The sequence below is a fragment of the Macaca thibetana genome, chromosome 8 (genome assembly GCF_024542745.1).
Source record: "Macaca thibetana thibetana isolate TM-01 chromosome 8, ASM2454274v1, whole genome shotgun sequence".
Taxonomy (NCBI): Eukaryota; Metazoa; Chordata; class Mammalia; order Primates; family Cercopithecidae; genus Macaca; species Macaca thibetana.
In genome coordinates, this window is record NC_065585.1 from 14,759,471 (window position 1) to 14,774,871 (window position 15,401).

General features: G+C 46.4%; 1 protein-coding gene across 5 annotated transcripts in view; it reads left to right on the forward strand.

Moving 5' to 3' along the window:
* Positions 1 to 15,401, forward strand: part of ASAP1 (ArfGAP with SH3 domain, ankyrin repeat and PH domain 1) — a 395,931-nt gene that overhangs the window by 78,556 nt on the left and 301,974 nt on the right. For 4 of the 5 annotated variants that reach the window (XM_050801573.1, XM_050801576.1, XM_050801575.1 and 1 more), the window contains exon 3: positions 5,481 to 5,607. The exons of the other annotated variant lie outside the window; for it this stretch is intronic. In XM_050801573.1, coding sequence (XP_050657530.1) covers positions 5,481 to 5,607 — 127 coding nt within the window. The remainder of the gene's footprint in view (positions 1 to 5,480; positions 5,608 to 15,401) is intronic. 5 annotated transcript variants of the gene reach the window in all.

Consider the following 15,401-nt stretch of genomic DNA (forward strand, 5'->3'; position numbering starts at 1 on the left):
TGTTATATGAATGAATTCAGACATTACATATATAACAACCAATGCAGTACCTGTCTCCAGATGGAAGCTGAGAAAGTAGTATTCTATACCCCAGCAGCCTTAGGTCTCTGGTAAATTTGGGATAAATATACTTTATAAAGTTGTCATGAGGCTTAAAGAAGGGTAAATGTATTCTAAATTCTATACTTGCCAAAGTTTCTGGTATATAGCCGGTCATGGTGAATATTTTGTTTTTGCAAGAATATCAGAATTTATTTTATTTTTTATTTAAAAAAAATGAGATGTAGTCTCACCGTGTTGTCCAGACTGCTCTCAAACTCCTGGGTTCAAGCAGTCCTCCCACATCAACCTCCCAAGTAGTTGGGATGACAGGTGTGTGCCACTGCACCCGGCAAGAATATCGTAATTTATATCTCCAGATAAGGTTTTCAAAGTTCCCATAATATCGGAAAAATAACTGTCTACTTAGGAGACCCTGCTAAGCACTTTATATACCTTAGCTCATTAAATTCTCAGAACACTGAGATAGGGGCTGTCATTGTCCCCATTTTATAGATATGAAAACTGAGACTCAGAGAGGAGAAATACTTTAACAAGGTCTAGTAGCTTCTTCATGGCAGAGAAGGGAGCCTGTCTTTTTTTATGTGAGAATCAGCTGATAATTCATGCTCCTGCAAAAGAAATGCCCCATGCTATCATCCCCTAGAAGTTGTTTTGCTCAGATTATCCTTCTTTACAGGGACTGTGTTACATGAAAATCGGCTTTTATTTTATTTTAGTGAGTTGGTCTTAACTTACTCTCATCTTGATTAGTATTCATCCAGTTTGATTCTAGATACTATTTATTTACTTCCAAAATCCAAGCCATCACTAATGCATCTGACCTAACAAAGGAAACTTTGAGAATAAGCGAGGTCTCTGAGGACTGTTTATTCCCAAATCTGAGATCCCAGACTTTGGGAATTACTGTGCAGCCTTCCCCTCTCCCTCCTTTCCTCCTCCTAGTGACTAATTTAGAGATATCTGAGTGGTGGAATGAAAGCAGATGTATTTATAGTCATCTTTCACAGAAAAGGGGAGTTCAAAGGGAAATCACATTGATTATTGACTATGCATCAGCCTATGTATCCATATCTTCTCATTTCATTTCACATAATAATCTGAAACATAGTTTAGAAAACAAGGCGAATAAGCAACAAAGTAGAGATTTAAGCTCAGGTCCATGTAATAAAAAGTGTGTTCCCTTCCCACTTCAGCCATTGTCCTTGTTCCATGAGGGCATCAGGAGCCTGTGATGAAGCTGTCGCTGGCTAACACTGCGGATCAGAGCACCAAGGGCTCCTTGTGGTTTCTTGGGCCCAGAGAGCACCTCTGACTCCCCACCCACACTCCCCCACCTCTGGTTTCTGGTCAGTCATCTTGCAAATGCACCCTCCTTGGTTATAAGACAGATGAATGAGAGTGAGGTCTGCAACTGGAAATGTAACTGAGAGCCAATTCCCTGATGGCAAGTGGTTCATTAGCACCATTGCTGTTCAGAAGAATAAGCCACCACTGTTCCTGCTGCCTTTTTTCAAGGAGACAAAGTGCATCCTGCCATAATCATGGTGTTACCTCAGTCAGCAGTGCTGAGTAAGAGGCAGACATGAGGAGGACAAGGGGGCTGAACAGTCTTATTATGACGACGACAACGGAGATGATGGTTGCTTTATATAAAGCCAGGTGCACACAGGTATGTGTGTGTGCACGTTTCCTGGCTTTGGGGAGGATGGTGTATATTTAGAGGCAGCTCCACACAAAGAAATCCAGCATTTATGTTTTTCCCATGTCAGTCTCTATTTGCTTTTAGATATCTAGGAATGATTTTCAGAGTATTTGAGAAAAGGAGAGGTGCAGATGGTTTTCACTGAGGCATGGTTTCAAATTTAAAGAGGATTATGGCCCAGAAATGGTGGGTAGAGGTGTGAACCTTTGAAATTCTAATTGCAGGCCGGGCGCGGTGGCTCAAGCCTGTAATCCCAGCACTTTGGGAGGCCGAGACGGGCGGATCACGAGGTCAGGAGATCGAGACCATCCTGGCTAACACGGTGAAACCCCATCTCTACTAAAAAATACAAAAAACTAGCCGGGCGAGGTGGCGGGCGCCTGTAGTCCCAGCTACTCGGGAGACTGAGGCAGGAGAATGGCGTGAACCCGGGAGGAGGAGCTTGCAGTGAGCTGAGATCCGGCCACTGCACTCCAGCCTGGGCGACAGAGCGAGACTCCGTCTCAAAAAAAAAAAAAAAAAAAGAAATTCTAATTGCAGACCAGTCTGAGGAGGTATATACTTACCGGAGCACAATATCTCATTGTGAGCATATTCCTTTCTTGGCTGAAGGAGACGGGGGAGGAGCAGATACATAACATAATCTTCAAATGAAACTGAAACAGAAATTGATGGCAGCAGTTTGGAGTCTTTGGTGAATTCAGTCAAGAAAGCGATCTCCAGCTGTCCACCACTGCAGTTAGCTTAGCTTGTTGTAATAATCTTTCTTCTTTGCATCTGCAGAGCTGACTGTATACACAAGTCGGCTCCTGCTGGGAGGAATCTGTGGTCATTTTGACACACCCACTCCTTTATTTGACAAAGGATAGCACCAAGGCCCAAGATGACAGCATCAGTTACTAGGAGGGAAAACTCTGGAACCCAAGTCCTCTTGGAATTGAGGCAATTAAACACTGACTTTTGGCTTTTAATAACAGCTCATGTTTATTGAGTCTTTACTATAATGCCAGACGAAGAAGATGGAAGGAACTACCAGCTCAGTGGAGGTGGCAGGTGCTAGACGACTACCTGGAATAGATGGGAGAACAGAATAAATGCAAGAATCCAAGTCTGAATTTGTTTCCAGCCTAGAGGAAGGAAGGCTTTCTTGGACTGAAGTCTTAAGTGCTGTGTGTTGTCAGTGCTCCATGGGGTAACTGAGTCTCAGCTTAATTAGCTCAACCGGTATAGGCCATATTTGTTCCAAGTCACAGAATTTTCCAGATGCAGGGTGACTTGGTTAGTATGTGGGGAAAGGATGGTAGGATTTTCTCCTGGGTGGCTCATACTTCAAAAGACCGTGTTCTGTCAACTACAGCACATGAGCAAGTGACCTCCAGGTATGGCTCTTCAGCTGCCTGCTATCATCGTCTGGCTGTCTCCCCTGAACTTCAAACTTGGTGTGTCCCAAGCCAAGCTTTTAAAGTGCTAATGAGGACAAAGTTGGGTGCCTGTTTATTTATTTACTAATTTTTTAAAGAATGTCTTTTTAAGTTGATTTCTCAACTTCCCCTTGCCAGGGAAGGATATTTATGTACATTCCCTGTACAAAATTCTCCCTTTAATTAGCTGGAACACTTGCCTACCTGAAGCATGGCCTCTTAGAGGACACTGATGAGCATCTCACTGGAGGCACGGTGCAGGTTCAGTACAGGCAATAGAGGGAGGTGAACATCTCACACTTGTCTAATGACTTTCCTGTGCACAAAGCACTTTCTCATCCATCATCAGTGAACTCAACAGAACAGCCAGGTCCTAGGGTTGGTGTCCTTATCTTTTGCTTTCACGTGAGGCAACTGAGGGCCCAAGATGCCATAGACAACAGGATTATCTGGGTGACTTACTCTTGTCATCCTTTTCTCAAGATGTCACCTTGTCAGCAAAGCCTTCTCTGCAGATTCTTTATACTATAGCCACTCCTTCACTTTCTTACTTTATATTTACTCCACTTTATTGTGAGTTGTCTATTTCTGTCCTAGAAGGTAAGCTTCATGAGAGCAGGGGCCTTGGCATTACTCAATCTCCAGGGCACATAGTTGGTGCTTAGTAAATATTTGAGAGTTAATGAGGTGATGTATTTTGACAGCCACTCTACTACTTCTCTGTAGCAGGCCCAAGGCTAAGACAAGATCCCTGCTTTGGGGCACTCCCGTGTAGTCAGGGGTAAGAACCAGAGAACGGATTTGAGGCGTAACAGTGCAAGATGGCAGGAGCCCATTTTCGGGGATGAGGGGTACGGCACAGTGGGTGTGTGTTAGGGAGGACAGGCTCAGCCTTGCACTCTAAGGCTATCAAAGGCTCTCCTGGCTTGAATTACAGGTACCAATCCTGTGGCCCTTCCCAAAGACCTAGCTTTTTTTAATCCTCCTTCTTCTTTTAAACCAATTTCAAACTCAGTGAATGGTGAGAAATTAAATGGATTCTTCGGACTAAGTAGATTGAGCTAGTTTTAAAATTAGCCATCTGTCAAGGCCGAGGAGTGAGGTATCTGTTGGTACTTTTTCCACCGAAATTTGGCATCTGCTTAGCATCGAACACCATTTGCAACTCGGGCAATGCCTTTTACATTCCCTGACCCTCGGCTTTCCTGCGAGTTAAACAAAAAAAAAAGTGCAAACGAAAGTTTTTTTTTTTTAAAAAAAACCCCAAACCCTTCATTCGTCTTCACGCTGCATTGTAGCAACCTAAGCCAACTGCACAAAACCAGCCTTTAAGCGGCGAGGAGCACTCTGCAGAGAGATGGGGCGAGCGGGCGAGAGGGCAGCTGCAAGCCCGGGCCCCGGGAGGCCGCCCCTGCGCCCAGCGCCTCCTTCGCGGGGTCGGCGGCCCTCTCAATAGGAGGCGGCTCTCCCGGGGCCTCACTTCCTGCACCCACACGCGACTAAAAAAGAACACGTACAACTTTTTTGGGCCCCCTTCTTGCAAAACGCTGGCGTAACGAGCTCGCTGAAGTAACCGCTCCGGAGGCGGACCAGGGACTCGGGCTTCCGGAGCCCCCGTGCAGCGCAGCCGGGGTCGGGAGCGGCCGAGTCGGAGCCAGGCCCTGGGGGCGGTGAGCGAGCGGGGACGGGGCGGGGCGGGGCGGGGCGGGGGCCGGGCCGGGGGCGGGGCGCGGGGGGGGGGGGCAGGGCGGGGGCCGGCGCGCGTGCGCAGAGCACTTCCTTGTTTGTCCCCGTGACTGCAGCGCGAGCGCCGCCCGCCCGCCCGCCGCGGGAGTGTGAGCTCAGTCAGTCAGGCCCGCGCCGCCGCCTGTCAGCGCGTCTGAGGAGGCAGCGCCCGGCGCCCTAGCCACCCAGCCCGCGCACGCCCCAGCGGCCGGCTGGAGCCCAGACCCCCGCGAAGACCCCGCGCGCAGCCGCGTCCCCTCCCCCGCTGCTGAGGAGCTGCCGCCGCCGGCATGAGCAGAGGGAGGCGGGTCCCGGAGAGCCCCCTGCCTCGCGCGCGGCTTGGAGTTTGAAGGGCCCCGCGCAGAGCGCCGCCGCCGCCGCCGCCGCCTGCCTACACCCGCCTCCTTCCCTCCCTCTCGCCGCCGCCGGGGACGGGAGCCGCGCGCCAGGCCGGGCGGCGGGTGGCGGGCTGCGCGCCGGGGTTCATGAGCCGCCGGGCGGCCCGCGGCCCCGGGAGCCTGCGCCGTGACTCACCCCCCGCCCCCGCTTGTGTCTCGTCCCCCCGGCAGGATGCCGGACCAGATCTCTGTCTCGGAGTTCATCGCCGAGACCACCGAGGACTACAACTCGCCCACCACGTCCAGCTTCACCACGCGGCTGCACAACTGCAGAAACACCGTCACGCTGCTGGAGGAGGTAGGTCGGGCCGGGACCCCTGCCGTCCGCGCTCGCCGCTGCCGCCGCGCAGCTGGAGGATCTCCTCGGAGCTGGGAGGAAGGGGACGCGGGGGCCGGGGGCGCCACACCCCCTCAGGCAGCCGCCGGGTGAATAAGGGACTTCGGACGGGCGGCCCCTTCCCCATCCCTTCGCCTCTTCTGGGGTCGTGCGGGTTGAAAGGCCTGGGGACTGGAGGTGGGAGAGGACTGAGCGAGCTGTGGACACTCCAGGGAGGACAGAAGATGGAAGTCCTGTCCTTGGCATGCACTGTTCAGCGCTTCCACATCTTCGTGACCCTCCTGTAACCCTCCAGGTAGGTGGCGTCAGGCCACCGAGGGCACAGAGGCGAAGCAGTGCAGCCAAGGTCACCAGCAAGGGACTAGGAGATGGGCAGTGAACGCACCTCTCAGCGGCCCGGCTGGGCCAGGCAGGCGTAGCTGCGGAGGCAAGGGCGGGTGGAAAAATCCCAAAGGACCCAGAGAGAACTCGGGCTGGGACTGTTTCCACTCCAGGACTTCTCCCTGCTAGTCTCTGGTGCCTGAAGCCCAGATGGAAAGAGATCTGTGCACATAGGTTCCCACCCGGCTCCCCTAACCCGGAGGGTTTGGTAGGGCTTAGGGCTGCTGCGCCAGCAAGACCTGCCCGCAGGGCACTCAGACTGGGCAGGGAGATCGGAGACCGGTGCAGGCTGCTTGAGCTGAACAGACAGGGAGAAGGGAGGCCCAAGGCTACAGTCAGACAGCTCCTCTTATCTGGACCCTTTAGGAGAGCGTTGCGGGTGGGGTGGGGGGCAGGGCCAAGGCCAAATCGATTTCTTTAGGGTTTTCAGTGAATTAATGATAGAGTGGTATGGGCAAAGAGGAACCTCAAAGCCAAGGAGCTGCAGAAGCTTCTGGGGCCGCGATAAAAATAGGATATTTGCCCTGGAACTCAGCATCATCAGTAAGTGCCAAAAAGCATCCCTTCCCTTCAAACAAGGCAAACGTATTTCAACTGAAAATGGCACCATTGGGTGGAAGGTAGGAAGGGAGATGGTTTTCCCTGGGTGGGTTATGCTGTGGCTGGTTTAGGTGAGGTTTGGGGAGCTCTTTCTGATGTAAGCCCCCCACCCCAAGGGCGGCCCTCTGTAATAGGGGGAAGCTTGGGCCCCTGTGGGCCGACTGATCTTGAAATGAGCTTTGATTCATGTTTCCGCACACGTAGAACTGGGAGTCAGAGGTAGAGCGGTCCCAAATTTTAGGAGGGGAGAGACTTCTGTTAGTGCTGAGGCCCATCTTGCCTGCTTGGTGCTGTGACTGAATGTGTCATTCCGGCATGCTTCCAGAGTTCTCTCTGGAGTCAGTATTGGGTGATGGGAGTGAATTGTGAAGTAGATGGAGAAATACCACCTAACTAGGTTTGTTTGAAAACCAGAGATAAATGGATTTTTTTTCTTTTCTTTTTTTTTTTTTTTTTTTTTTTTTGGTGTTTGTGAACTGCCAGTCTGTTACACTCATTTGGGATTAAACAGAGTTGCCAGGCATTGAACTCCATCATGGGTCTGTCTTTCACTTAATTGTAATAAATTGAAACATGCTGATATAGGAACATTTTGCATCCTCTTTCTGTACTAATTGTGTATACTTCTAAGGATGTGACATTGATTAGACTGAGTGGTTATTTTCCTTCTAGATAAGTTCTTCGGTGCCTGCTAATAGAGCTGCCAGTTATTTTAACGTTCTCTTCCTGCACATTTAGATATTGTTGCTGTATTCTGTTTGTGAAGGATGTGATAAGATTAAGTATTTGGTGATGCTGTTTGCAGAGGTATGTGAGCATATTTTCCAGCAACCCTGTAGTAGAGGGTTAATGTTAAATTACCTGCAGTTGCTGTTGATATTAGTTTAAGGTTAATAAATTTAAAAGCAAATATAAAATATTTTTTTAAATGAGAAATACTGTTGTAAGATAAGGTAGAAAAATAAGAGTTAACTATAATGCAAGTGTGGTCACTTATGAACTTGAAACCAGGCTAGAAGTTCAAAGTGTCATGTTAGAGTATATTGATAATAACCCTGTTCTCAAAAATATAACAATGTTTCAGGATGGCACAATAATTTTACAATTTTTCTTCTGAACTTAAGTAAGGTATTGGTCAGGGAAACATTGTCTCCAGTCGGCATATTTTAATTCTTGAGGTTGGACTCTCTGAGTGGTTGCCTTTTGCATAGATGTGAAAAGTATGCTTTAGGTATTTTTACTGATGGATAGTCACCATAGTTGAATTTTAATTTTTCCCCCATGCTTACATATATGGAAGTTGTGCATTATTACAAATATCTTAGGTGGATTGCAATTCAGTTCTTTAAAAATATGGGATTTAACATTACCACATTCAAAATATAAGAAAAATTTGGGGGCATACCACAAAATCTTGTTGGCATATGCTTCACAAGTGAGATATTTGGAAACTTTAAGAATGTGGCTTGTGTTGTTTTGTGGTTATTCTTAGGAAGAGAACTTTTGGGTACTTTTTAGTGATATGGAAACTCCGGAATAGGAATTAATTTGGGTAACTTGGAATTCTCTCTTTAAAAAAATATTTTTCTAGTTCTAGTGAGTACCTTCCTGTTTATGACCTCTTTTTGCTCTTTGAATCATTAATGAACACACATAGAGTGCAACTGAAAAACTTAGATCTCCAAGATTGGAGCCCCACGTTAACGCACACTCTCCCTTTTACGATGTCTCCTTGGTAGAGAATGTGGCGTGTTACGCAGATGTTGATGCTTTTAGTTACATCTCTGTGATGAGCACTCTAGGAAGTAGATCAGAAATACATGGTAAGAAAGCCTGGGTGTGGTGGGTCATACCTGTAATCCCAGCACTTTGGGAGACTGAGGCAGGGGGCTCACTTGAGGTCAGGAGTTCCAGACCAGCCTGGCCAACATGGGGAAACCCCATCTCTACTAAAAAATTAGCCAGGCATGATGGCACATGCCTGTAGTCTCAGCTACTTGGGAGGCTGAGGCAGGAGAATCATATGAACCTGGGAGGCCGAGGTTACAGTTAGCCAAGATTGCACCACTGCACACCAGGTTGGGCGACAGAGTGAGACTATGTCTCAAAAAAAAAAAAAAAAAAGACGCATATGGTAAGAAGAGGCAAAGAGGAGTTTACTTCTGGACCTCACCTTTTGGGGCAAAGGGTCGCACATGGCTCTGGGATTCACGGTTTGGCTGGCACACGGTGAGTGGCTACCTTGGGGTGACTGGAACGGATGAGCTGGTTTTCTGCCAAGGTTTTGTCCTGGTGCATGAGTGTTTTCCAAGCAGAAAGCCAGTGTTTTACTTACTCAACAACGAAAGCACACTTATGTGTGCCATTTTACTCATGACCATTTGTAAGTTATGAATAAGTGACTAAGAGAGTATAAGTGTTTTCCCTAAAAGGGAGCAGGCAGGCATTTTAGGACCGCTGTGACCCAGACAGTAGAAGGGACTCTCCATTTAAAGACTTAGAGTGGCTAATACTTAGGACCTTTGTCAGAGAGAGAGGCCAGCATGATAAATGAAAGTCTACCTGGTTATTTTATACTGGGCCACATTTTAATTTGGTGGCAATGAAGGAGGCAAGTTCTGCTCATTTATTGAGCAGCTGCTCCATACCCTGCCTGCTGTAGACACATGGCATGAATGCTTACATTTACCTGTCATGTGAGCTCTCTGAAAGAGGAACAATTATCATCTCTATTTTATGGAGAAGAAAATTGAGGCCCAGAGAGATGAAATGATTTCTCTCTAAGGTCGAGTGGCTAGCAAATAAAGTGGAGTTTAAAAATCTCACTCTCCTCTCCCCCCGAAACAGGCTCTCACTCGGTAGCTGAGGCTGGAGTGCGGTGGTGTGATCTCAGCTCACTGCAACCTCTGCCTCCCAGGTTCAAGCAATTCTCTCACCTCTGCCTTCTGGGTGGCTAGGACTAAAGGTGCACACCGCCACGCCTGGCTAATTTTTGTATCTCTAGTAGAGACACAGTTTCATCGTGTTGGCCAGGCTGGTCTCAAACTCCTGACCTCAAGTGGTTCGTCTACCTTAGCCTTCCAAAGTGCTGGGATTACAGCCATGAGCTACCACGCCTGGCCCAGAGTTTAGAAATCTTAAGACAGTTAATACATAAAATAGGTATTCTAAATGTCTACAAAAACATATTTCAGTAGCTTTGTAGGGAACATAGGAGACTTTGCTGTTAGTGCACCTTCAAGTTTTCGTCTGATTAAAAAGGTGCTTCAGTTCCTTGGAGGCTTAATGTTTCTTCATGTTTATATTTCAGAGTTCTTAATAGTGATACTTAAATATACTGTTTTTTTCCCTGTACTTTCAAAGATTTGGATATGAGTTTTCAGATTTAAATGTGGGAACTCATTTGAGTATAATCCATGAACAGCATTTGTTCAACACATTTTTGGGGAGCCCCTGCTATATACAAGTCATTTTCCAAGTCCTGCTGAGGTATTGGGGTTTTCCAGATTGTATTATGGAGAAGCTAGTGGTCTTTAAGAAATAAAGAAATAAGGCTAAAACTCTTAACAGGTTAGAAAGGGGCAGTTCCCAGGGGAGGGAAATAGTATAGAACATTCATCCTAGGAATACAAGTGAAATCACTCAAATTACCATGTAGTCAATATACAGATTGTTCAGTGCCTTTTATGTGCCCAGCAATGTGCTAGACCCGGGGATACAAATATGAAGAACCCTGCCCTCAAGAAATGCAGCCTAAAAGTTTTCTTATGGGAGGTGGCAGTCAGGTGTGGGTCTGGCATTAGAGGCTTTTCTTAACGTGTTTATCTGGTGTGTTCAGTTGTTTCTGAAGATATAGAAATGTTTGATGAAATGAATGAAGATAGGGAATGTAGATTCAGTATCAAGCTCTATCTCATAACAGTGACCTTCCTACTACCTATACATACTATTATTTAATACCTTTTTTCACCCTATCATCAGTGGCCCCATTTTATAGATGAAGAAATTGAGGATTATAGCAGTTAAGTATTTCGCCTAGCTAGGTCTTACAACCAGTAAGTATTTCGCCCAGGTCATACGACCAGTATCAGATTTGGGATTAATTGCATTACCGTCGAGTCCTCGTGCAGGCCAGTCAGACTTCTGTATGTGTTCCCTCACCTTCCAATTAAGTTTCAACCTTTATCTATGTCCTTTTGGGTGACTGCCATGCTGATGATAGAGGTCATCAGTCTTTGATAAATACTGTTAGGTCCTTAAGTGTTTTTCTGTGAAATCTTACGCATAGGATTTCTGTGGTCAGGGTTTGACATCTGATCTTGTTCATCAGCTCCGCTTGCTCAAGAATGCAAGTGCATTACCTCTTAAATTTTAAAAGCTGGTAAACTTAATGGGAAGTGCTACTTTATATTGCAGGTGCTAAACTTAAGGAGCCCATTAATTACCCTCAAGGAGATTGTAGTCTTAAAAAAAAAACCTCAGGAAGGATTTAGATAAAATTAACATTTATTCTTTTGCTTAAAGTAGAGAAAGTATGTTTGCGTCTGTCTCTGACCTCTTGAAGATAATACAACAAAAGGCAAGCAAACCTTCCCATAATGTTTCTGTCCCACACGGAAGTCAAGGCTCTGTGCCCAAGCTTTTGACCCAGTCTGGAGGTACTTAGGATGAGGTTTTGTCTGGATGAAACCAGCAAAGGTCAGTGAGTGAATATATCTGTCTATAGAATCAAAGGGAGAAGGAAATTGTATATGTTGGAACTCATGCTCTTTCTAAAACAAGGCACAAGCCTGTTAGCCAGATATTCTATGCTAATGCTTTTTGTCCTTGTGATATGGTTTGGATTTTTGTCCCCTCCAAATCTCAAGTTGAAACATAGTCCCCAGTGTTGGAAGTGGGGCTTAGTGGGACGTGATTGGTTCGTGGGGGCGGATGCCTCATGAATGATTTAGCGTCATCAGACCCTTGGTGATAAGTGAGTTCTTGCTCAGTTACTTCTTGTGAGATCCAGTGTTTTAAAAGTCTGGGTCCTCCACTTTTCTCTCTCTCTTGCCCCTGCTTTTGCCATGTGACATACCTGCTCCCATTTCTCTTCCTGCCATGACTAAACACTCCCTGAGGGCTCCCCAGAAGCCAAGCAGATACCAGCACCTTGCTTGTACAGCCTGCAGAGTTTCCTTTCTTTATAATTACCCAGCCTCAGATATTCCTTTATAACAACACAAGAACTGCCTCACACACCTTCATATATATATCTTTGGGTTTTACAAAACATTTTTTACACCTATCATCTAATAAAAGATTATTCTAATAGCATTCTTATTATTGTTTTACATGTGAATACATAAAGGCTCACAGACATTAAATAACTTGTCCAGGATCACACAGTGGTAAATGGTAGACTTAGGCTCTGAATGCAGAATCTCTGCATTGAAAACCCATTCTGTTTCTTCTGTATTTCACTGTCTTCTATGCTTCCTGTCTGCCAGTTTCTTTTGTCTTGCAAGACCTGTGAGAAAGGCATCTATTAATTGTCTTCTTACCTCAATTTGGTTTCTAGTGCTAGAGAGAAAGAGTTTGGGAGAGGGAAGAAAAATGAAAAAGACAGTTGCTTTTCTCTGTTCTTCTGAGACCTCTTGCTGGACCCCTCATTAAATCTCTGCCTTTTGTGATCAAAGACAGTGCTGCCAGCAATCCTTCTTGGACTGGGCAGATGTGAAAATCACCCTGTTGCTTCCACCTCCGCCCTGGCATGCTTGGGACTGTTGACCCAATCTGATTTGCCTATGAGCTGCCCAGAGCCCTGGCTAAAGAACCACCACTTTCAGTTGCAGTTTCTGCAGGGCTCTCTGGCTCTCTGCTTCCAGCTTCCTGGCCGTACAACAGCCCTGAGTTTTTGCTGAGTGTTAGTTATTCAGGGAATTGCTAAGTGTCCAGGTAAAAGTGACCTTGGAGAATATCTAGTCTGACATTTGCCAGCCTGGAAGCGTGATCTCCAAAAGGCTCGTGAAAGCTGTGATGGGGGTCTGTAGCCGCTTTGTGGAAAAATTAGTGGACACTGCTAGTAACTTGGTTTGGTATAACTCTCATGCCAAACGTGTTTGATTTTGGCTGAAATGCATCAGCTCAGTGGTGTAGGACTAATCGTCTGCTGCTGATCAGATGCTTGGATTGCCAGTTATGAAGTGGGAAAGCAAAGTGTTACCTCATTCAGGTGATTGGCTTCCTAGAAGGGCTTTGTATCTCCGTGGGAGAAACTTCGTGAATGACGGGACCCACCGGATCTAGTGTAGTCCTATTGCTTTGAGAGGTGGAGACTGAGGCCCAAAGATGAGAAGGAAACCATGCAGGGATTTGAATTCAGGGCTGCCCAACCCAGGGCTTTTTGCAATCTGCTGTTTAACAGGGCTGTGAGAACTGGCAATTCACATTGTGGGAGTCCTCCCCAGTACCATTCCATGTAACTTGCTTCTAGGTAGAAAGAGTAGAGAGTAAACCTTAAGTTTGGAACTGAATCTTGCTAGCCCAGTCTGCTGTCATTAAGTCCTGGTCTCAGAAGACATGCTGTGTGAGGCTGCAGTAGCTTTCCCTGATGTTAGGCTAGCAGCCTTTCATCAGAAACCATTTGTGGTGTTGGATGTTCAAACACTACCCAGACCTTTGCCTTCATTATCTATTTGTCCAGGGAGCCTCAGAGAGATGGTTTCCATATATGTAACCTAGTCATTTGGGGACTAAAGCCAGATCTTGGTCTTGGCCATTCCCACATGTATTACTTAAATATGATTAAGCTTTGGGGCTAGAGATCACTTTATGTTTAAGCCTCTGTTTCTCCATTTGATAAATAAATTACATTGCTTTTTGAGTATTAAAGGAGACAGTGCATGGGCGGCACTCATCAAGTGACTGTATGTGTCGGTACAGTATGGCCCTGTGGGTGTCAAGTTCTGACTACTCAGCTCTCCTGTGAGGCAGGGAAGAAGGAGGCAAATGAGGCCAGAAGCATTCCTTCATGGAGAGATACATGGGCAGGACTGCTCTCTACTGAGGACCAGTAGCAATACTTGGGTTGAGGAGGGTGAAATTCTCTTGCCTAGGTTAGTCGTATCCCTGTTACTTCTAGTGTGTGTTGGGCAAGTTACTGAGCCTTACTGTGTCCTACTTTCCTCATGGGGGTAAGTGTCTACCTCTGGGTGAGTCGGTATCTGTAAAGTGCTTACAACAGTGTCTGGTGTGCTAAGTGCTCTATAAATGATTGTTCTTATTATCCTTGTTGCTATTGCCCTCTATTATTGCATTAGACAATTGCCTGTGTAACCAAGAAGATAGGACTTGGTAGACTCATTTCTGAAGGGTTAGTGGTGAGGTCAGGTGACAGAGATAAAGTCAGATGTGTGTACTTCAAGGACCCGGATTGGGGAAGCACAGATGGGACTAAGGAGAGGACTAGGGCAACACCAAACGCTCTGACCATTGTGGGTCATGGTCATAGCCAATTTGATCTGAAGTAGACTGTCAACTCAGTGTAACTGTATAATCAGCCCTTAGTGGGCCCTGTACTCTCTGAAGTAAGGGAACCAGTGACCAGTACTGCCCACTTTGACCCAGGCCAGCCTGATGGACTCTACCAGTGCAACCTCATTGCCCATGCTTCCTTGTATCACTGCTATAATCTTTCTGCCTGCTTCTACACCCCACTTGTAGAGTCCTCTCCATTGGTGTGTGAAAGCTGCCCCTTCTGATTCTTGCTGGGGCTTTGGGGTAATGAGCTGTTTTCTCTGTTACATAATAAATGCAGGTATTTATTATGTACCTGCATAATTGATTGATTGTGGTCGTTTATGGGGAGGTGAAACATTTATGCCTTGGCCCTGACTGGTACAGAGCATGGCAGCTAGGTTGTGTGCTTTACTGATTACAGCTTGAAGCACTGAGACCACAAGAAATTCTATTTTGGTTAGGAGGCAGAAGCCTTAAAGCAAAAGGGATCTCTCCTTGAATGTTCGTTTCTGTGTGCTTCATAGCTTGTTTTCAGTGTCAGTAAAACGAGTTTTAATTATTTGTGGGCAGGAGTTAGGTCAAGATCAGGAAGCACTTGACTCTACTTGGTCTTAACAGAATCCTGGAGTTCACAGTAGGCTCTTTCCAGCCCAGAGCCCTGTCTGAACAGCCCTCTGTTATGGTGCTGTTTGTGGTCAGTTATGTAAGAACTGAAAAAATTTTCATGCCAAGTTATGGTATAATTTTCCCCCAAAGAACTGGGGTATGTGCCCCTTTGATAAGACAGCACCCAATTTAGCCACTCAAAAGCGGGGAAAATAAAATCAGAACCTCATGCGCCAAGGAGGTAAAGCCCAAAAGACGACTGCATTTTGGCACCAACTATTATAGAAAGCAGAGTTGGCTAAGTCAATCTAGGCCATCCCTTTCCCTGCCAGATGCGTTTTGGGTGGAGGAAAATGTAAGCTCTTCTTAGCTCTCTCTATTATTAAAACAGCCTGGATACCTTGCATTTCTGTAGCATTGTACCGAAAGGCTAGGGTCAGGATGGCCTTACCTCCAGTGCCTGGTATAGCACCCAGCACACAGTGGGCTGCAAGTATAGTGAGAACTATGTTATTATGATGCACATTCCTATAGAACTGAAAAAGGCCTCAGAGACCATCTAGTCCAACTCCTCTTTTTATGGATGAGGAAGCTGTGGCTTAGAAAAGCCAAGTGTGTTAGGCTGTTTTGTTGTAAGAGGTTCCTTCCCCTCCCCCAGCAAAATGAAA